The sequence below is a fragment of the Myotis nattereri genome, assembly GCF_964212035.1.
Source record: "Myotis nattereri genome assembly, chromosome: 4".
Taxonomy (NCBI): domain Eukaryota; kingdom Metazoa; phylum Chordata; class Mammalia; order Chiroptera; family Vespertilionidae; genus Myotis; species Myotis nattereri.
In genome coordinates, this window is record NC_138079.1 from 91,827,446 (window position 1) to 91,833,222 (window position 5,777).

At 48.3% G+C, this 5,777-nt stretch overlaps 1 protein-coding gene across 1 annotated transcript; it reads right to left on the minus strand.

Annotated features, from left to right (window-relative positions):
* Nucleotides 1-1,451: 1,451 nt before the first annotated feature.
* On the minus strand, nucleotides 1,452-3,137 carry LOC308518549 (F-box only protein 31-like; the record flags this gene model as incomplete). The annotated part of the gene is made up of 1 exon (XM_081090279.1): nucleotides 1,452-3,137. One exon carries the CDS (start codon nucleotides 3,135-3,137, stop codon nucleotides 1,452-1,454), a length of 1,686 nt encoding a protein of 561 aa, XP_080946405.1.
* Nucleotides 3,138-5,777: the final 2,640 nt, after the last annotated feature.

Here is a 5,777-nt window from a genome sequence, read left to right on the forward strand (position 1 = left end):
TGACTTGTTAATCATTAAAGAAGTGTGAATGTTGGCAAAGTGCCAGGAGCAGCCCTTAGCTGGGTATTTATTTAATTTTACCATGGGTATAATTCACCAAAATACCAAGAGTTTAAACAGTTTAATCAGCTCCATCCATTCATGTGTCATGACGTAATGGCAACCAAATTCGACAAATGGGCTCATTATAGCTCCACTATTTATTATCATTATTCTCTCACGGGAGTGAGTTTAATTTAGTTAGATTATTCTGCTGATGTGTATGTTGTTTTTGTTTTGTTTATCAACAGGACAGTCATGACTCCCTTGCCTTGAGTTAGGCCATTGAATGGAGGCATAATTTTGCACATTAGCTGAAAAATAGACGAGCTATGCACTTTCATATAAGCAGAGCACTGCCAGCTCTTTCATCAAATGTTGATTTTTAGAAAGATTGCTCTTTTCTCTGGGGTGCTAAAAAGACCCCTCCCCCATTTGGATAGGCCAGTGATCAGTCTGCAATGGCTGTCTACCATCCCAGGAGTACCAGGTTTGACTCAGATGATCAGAATGCCAGCTTCCTTTCTGGAGAATATAGGTTAAGGTCTGGGATTAGAAGTTATACTGAATTTGAGTCCCATCTTGATAGCTCAAACTATATGACATTTGGCAAACTATTTCTCTTTCTTCCACAGAAAGTTGTCAGGACAATGAAATCAGTGCAGAGATAATTCTTGTGTCTGTTTGTCTTGCTCATTTCTCCTCAATGCCACCTACAGGCGACAGCCCCTGTTTCCTTTGAGGAACTTTTATTTCCTATTACCCAATCCTCCACAGGGCTGGGCATTTGGTCAAAGAAAGTCCAAACAGAATTTTATCAATGGAAATTTATTTATTTTATTTTTTGTGTGTGATTAAGCACTATGCTTTAATTATGTTCAATTTGTAACAATGAAATTGGGGGTCACCACAACATGAGGAACTGTATTAGGAAGGGTCCCAGCATTAGGAAGGTTGAGACCACTGGTCTAAGGTTTATTTCTACCTCAGTTGCTGGCTCCTATCCAGCCTGGCCCTGGTCCTGGCTTGGGCAGGAGGCAACCAACTGACGTGTTTCTCTCCCATCGATATTTCTGCCTTTCCCTCTTTCCCCCACTCTCTCTAAACATCAATGGGAAAATATCCTCAGGTGAGGATTAAAAAAAACAAACAGCCGAAACCAGTTTGGCTCAGTGGATAGAGCGTCGGCCTGCGGACTGAAAGGTCCCAGGTTCGATTCCGGTCAAGGGCATGTACCTGGGTTGCGGGCACATCCCCAGTAGGAGATGTGCAGGAGGCAGCTGATCGATGTTTCTCTCTCATCGATGTTTCTAACTCTCTATCTCTCTCCCTTCCTCTCTGTAAAAAATCAATAAAATATATTTAAAAAACAAACAAACAAAAAACCAAACAAACAAAGGTGGGTAACCTGGTCAGAATGTCAAATCTTCAAAGTGCAAGCTGCTCCTCCCAGGAGGTTTGGGCTGAATGTCCTTGAACATCTCCAGGAAGGCCTGCGCGGATGGTGCCTCCACATTCTGGAAGGTGTTCTGGACTCTGCTGAACAGGATGAAGTATTTTGGCTTCAGCCAGAGGAACCCGAAGTGGTTCTCATCGAACAGGATGAAGACTCCAGGGATGCGACTGGTGTAGGCGAAGCCATTTAAGGCAACAGTAAAAGTAAGTGTGTCCACGCCATAGAAACACATCCTGCAGGTTCGGGGGTAGTTCTGGTCTCTTGAGGGCACGTCCACAGGCAGAACAAAGGGAACAGGCGGCTCCTCTGAAGCTGCAGCCCCGGACTCCCCGACGCTGGGCTGGGCAGGGCTCTGCCAGCCATGGCCCTGGCTTTCCTCAGTCCCGTCTTCTTGCTGCTGCTGCTGCTGCTGCTCCTGGATCACCTGCTCGTCAATCTCCTGGACCACGCGGGAGAGCTCGTTGAAGTTGGGGAAGATCTCGCCATCTGGCAGCTGGATGCGGTGCATGAGGTGGATCTCTAACCTCGGGTTGGAGTCTCCCGTGATCTTCGTGAGCCTGGCATACTTCCCGTGGAAGCTGAGCATGGCAATCGATAGGCCGTAGACCATGCAGTTGCCTTGGAAGAGGCCTGGCCTGATGAGGTCGTCGGGGTGGCTCGGCGGGAGGTAGAGGCGGCGGTAGGTCAGGCAGTCATACTGCTGTCTGTCCTCTTGCACCAGCACCCACGCCCGTTCGTCCCTAAGCCGTGTTTGTATATTCTTTTGGTGGTCTGCCTTGTTGCACTGGGTGGTGAACCTGTCCTTCTGAATCTGCACGTGGCGGCTGTGGGGCCTGCTGATGCGGCCTTCCAGGCACTCCACCGCGGCTGACTTCCTCTCCGTCAGGCGGATCCGGAACGCGGGCTTGAATTGCATTGGGCCATCCGCATGGGAGTTAAGGCAAGGCCCGGACTTCCAACCAGTAATGCCTACGCCGTCCACCACGACGTTCAGCAGTGTTCTATAGCCCTCAGTATCTAGCTGCCACAATCCCAAAACGTGTCTGTATGGGTGGAGCAGCTTCGCATAGACTTCTCGATAAGACATACCTATCGTCTCCAGGTTCTGCAAGTTTTCACAAAGGCCAAACTCCTCGCGGCAGCGCCGTCTCCAGATGCTGTCAATGTGCAGGATGTGGCGGAATTTGGTGCAGGCCTGGGCCAGGCTGGGCAGATCGGTGCCGGGGAGCGAGGCGAAGATCTCCACCAGCATCTCCACCGGCAGGTCCTGCAGCGAGCAGCGCTGGGGCGGCACGGGACTCGCCATTCCTCCACTCCCCGCACAGCAGCCCGCTGCCGCGTCCGCCTCGATGTGCTTTTCTGCAGGGGCCGCGGCCGGCTTGCCTTGAGCAGCTGCCCTCTCAGCTGGGCCCTCGCACCCCGGGCGACACCGCTTGCCCTTGGCCGCTGCCTTCTCAGCTGGGCGCTGGCGCTTCTGACGACACCGCTTGCCCTTGGCCGCTGCCTTCTCAGCTGGGCCCTGGCACTCCTGACGACACCGCTTGCCCTTGGCCACTGCCTTCTCAGCTGGGCCCTGGCACTCCTGACGACACCGACACCCCTGCGAAGAGCCCACGACGCAGAGGCAAGCGCACGCCTCCATGCCTCCGGGAGTAACCGCCACGGCAGTGTGGGCTGCTGTGCCTCAGCCTGGTTTTAAACTGGTTCGACCCGCCCCGAGAGTCACGCCCCCCAGGGCCTAGCCACGCCCCCTCAGAGGAGCCAATTGTAGGACCTTAGCAACACTTTCAAAAAGAAACCCATACCCAGTAACAGCGGCCTCCCTTTCCCAGTGCCCCCTCCCTGTCCTCCCGCCCTAGCCCCAGGCAGTCACTAATCTGCATTCTGTATGGATATGCCTCCAGGGATGTGCCTATGAGGAGGGGCGGGGGACATTTCACATAAATGCAGTCAGAATATCTGGTCTTTTGTGACTGGCTTCTTTCACTTAGCATAACATTTTAAAGTTTTATGTATGCTATATCCTATATAATAAAAGCCTATGTGGCGCTGCATGATGTTGTCACAAGATGGCCGCTGTGCTGTTGTCACAAGATGGCCGCCCCATGCCATCACAAGATGGCCGCCACAAGATGGCCGCCACAAGATGGCCGCCACCAGATGGCCACCACCAGATGGCCACCACCAGATGGTAACCACAAGATGGCCGGTAGGGGAGGGTAGTTGTGGGCAATTAGGCCAGCAGGGGAGGGCAGTTGTGGGTGAACAGGCCAGCAGGGGAGAGCAGTTGGGGGTGATTGAGCTGGCCAGGGAGGGCAGGTGGGGGTGATTGGGCTGGCAGGGGAGCAGTTAGGTGTCAATCAGGCCAGCAGGGGAGCGGTTAAGGGGCGATTAGGCTGGCAGGTAGAAGCCGTTAGGGGCAATCAGGCAGGCAGGCAGGCAAGTGGTTAAGAGCCAGCAGTCCTGGATTGTGAGAGGGATGTCCAACTGCCAGTTTAGGCCCGATCCCTGTCGGGCCTAAACCGGCAGTCAGACATCCCCCAAAGGGTCTCAGATTGGAGAGGGTGCAGGCTGGGCTGAGGGACACCCCCCCTACATGCACAAATTTTGTGCACCGGGCCTCTAGTTCTAGTATATGGGCATACCACATTTTGTTTACCCATTCATCAGTTGATGAATATTTGGGTTGTTTCCAGTTTGAGGCTCTTTTGAATAACACTGCTGTGAACATTGTGTACAAGTTTTGTGTGTGAACATGTTTCCATTTCTTTTGGGTATGTACCTAGAAGTGGAACTTCTGGGTCATTTGGTAACTCTATGCTTAGCATGTTGAGGAACTGCCAAGAAAGTTTTCCAGCGTGGCCTCACTATTTTACATTTCCACCAGCAATGTACGAGGGGTCCAATTTTTAAACATTCTCATGAATGCTTTTTTAAAAAATATATTATAGCCATCCTATGGAGTGTTGAGCGATATTTTATTATAGTTTAGAGCAGAGTTATTGACTGTAGGTTGACTTGACCTTGAACTCCATAAGGGAAATCTCTTCTATGCTCAGCCTTCACCCAGCCTCTGCCAAATCTCTCAGGCCCCTGGTAGGAATGGGCTCCTACATGTGAGCAAGGATGGACTCGAGTTCTTCACTTTCAGTTGACCTCAGTTCTTCACTTTCAAGTGACTAACCTTGCCAGTTCCTTGGGTGAATGGATGCCCTCCAAAAAAAAAGTTCACAGGATCTGCCCACTATGAACATAATTTTCCTATGGGCTGAGACCAGCCCTGCCCATTCAGACAGGCTTCCATTCTCATGTTGAGAGCAACTAGATCCCTTCTCTCCACTTATCTGGATTCCTACCAGAGAAACACTCTCACCTTTGGAGGGTTCTCTTAGTGCCCTGGGAGGAATTTCATTTGCCTTTTGTCAGGAATAGACATTTAGGGTGGTTTATTTGATAGAAGGGTGTAAATTCCATCTGCCACAGACACTGACTTCGATCATTTAAACACTAAAATTTCCCAATCCCTCCTTAGAAGAATAGCCCTATATTATTATTGGCATGTAACCGGATAATGGGTGTAGACTCTTCTTTTAGGATCCTGCATTGATGGGATTTTGAGGGATGGTCTCCAAGGGTACATGTGTGTCTGGTGGGTCAAGGAGAACTGGAAATTTATATTTAACAATGTAAAAACATAATTCCAGTGTTTTCTGGCTTCCATTATTACTGGTGAGAAGTTATCCATAATTATTATTATTGCTCTTTTGAAAGGTAATATTTATTTTTTCTCTGGCTGCTTTTAAAATGTTCTCATTGCCATTGGATTTTAGAAGTTTAATATGATGTGCCTAGGTTATATATATATATATATATATATATATATATATATGATTATCTATATTTGGAGTTCAAGTCATTTTTGGGAAATTCTCTTCAAAAATGCTTCTTCTATGTCCCACTAGTCTTTTTCTCCTTCCCTATTGGGCATCTATGAATGTTAGAGCTTTGCAAGAAGTCTCATATATCCTTATGCTTGGTTATGTACTTTCCATCATTTTACAGATCTCTTTGATTCTTAATATGTTATACTTATATATCTCCAGATAGAGTAATTTTCTGTTATTTTGTGTCTAATCTAATGAGAAACTATCTATTGAATTTTAATTTTTGTATATTTTAGCTCTTCCATTTTAGAACTTCCATTGATTCTCTGAGTATAGATTGCTGATTAAATTCTCCATCTTAACATCTATTTTCTTGAATGTATTAAAGTTGTTTTAAA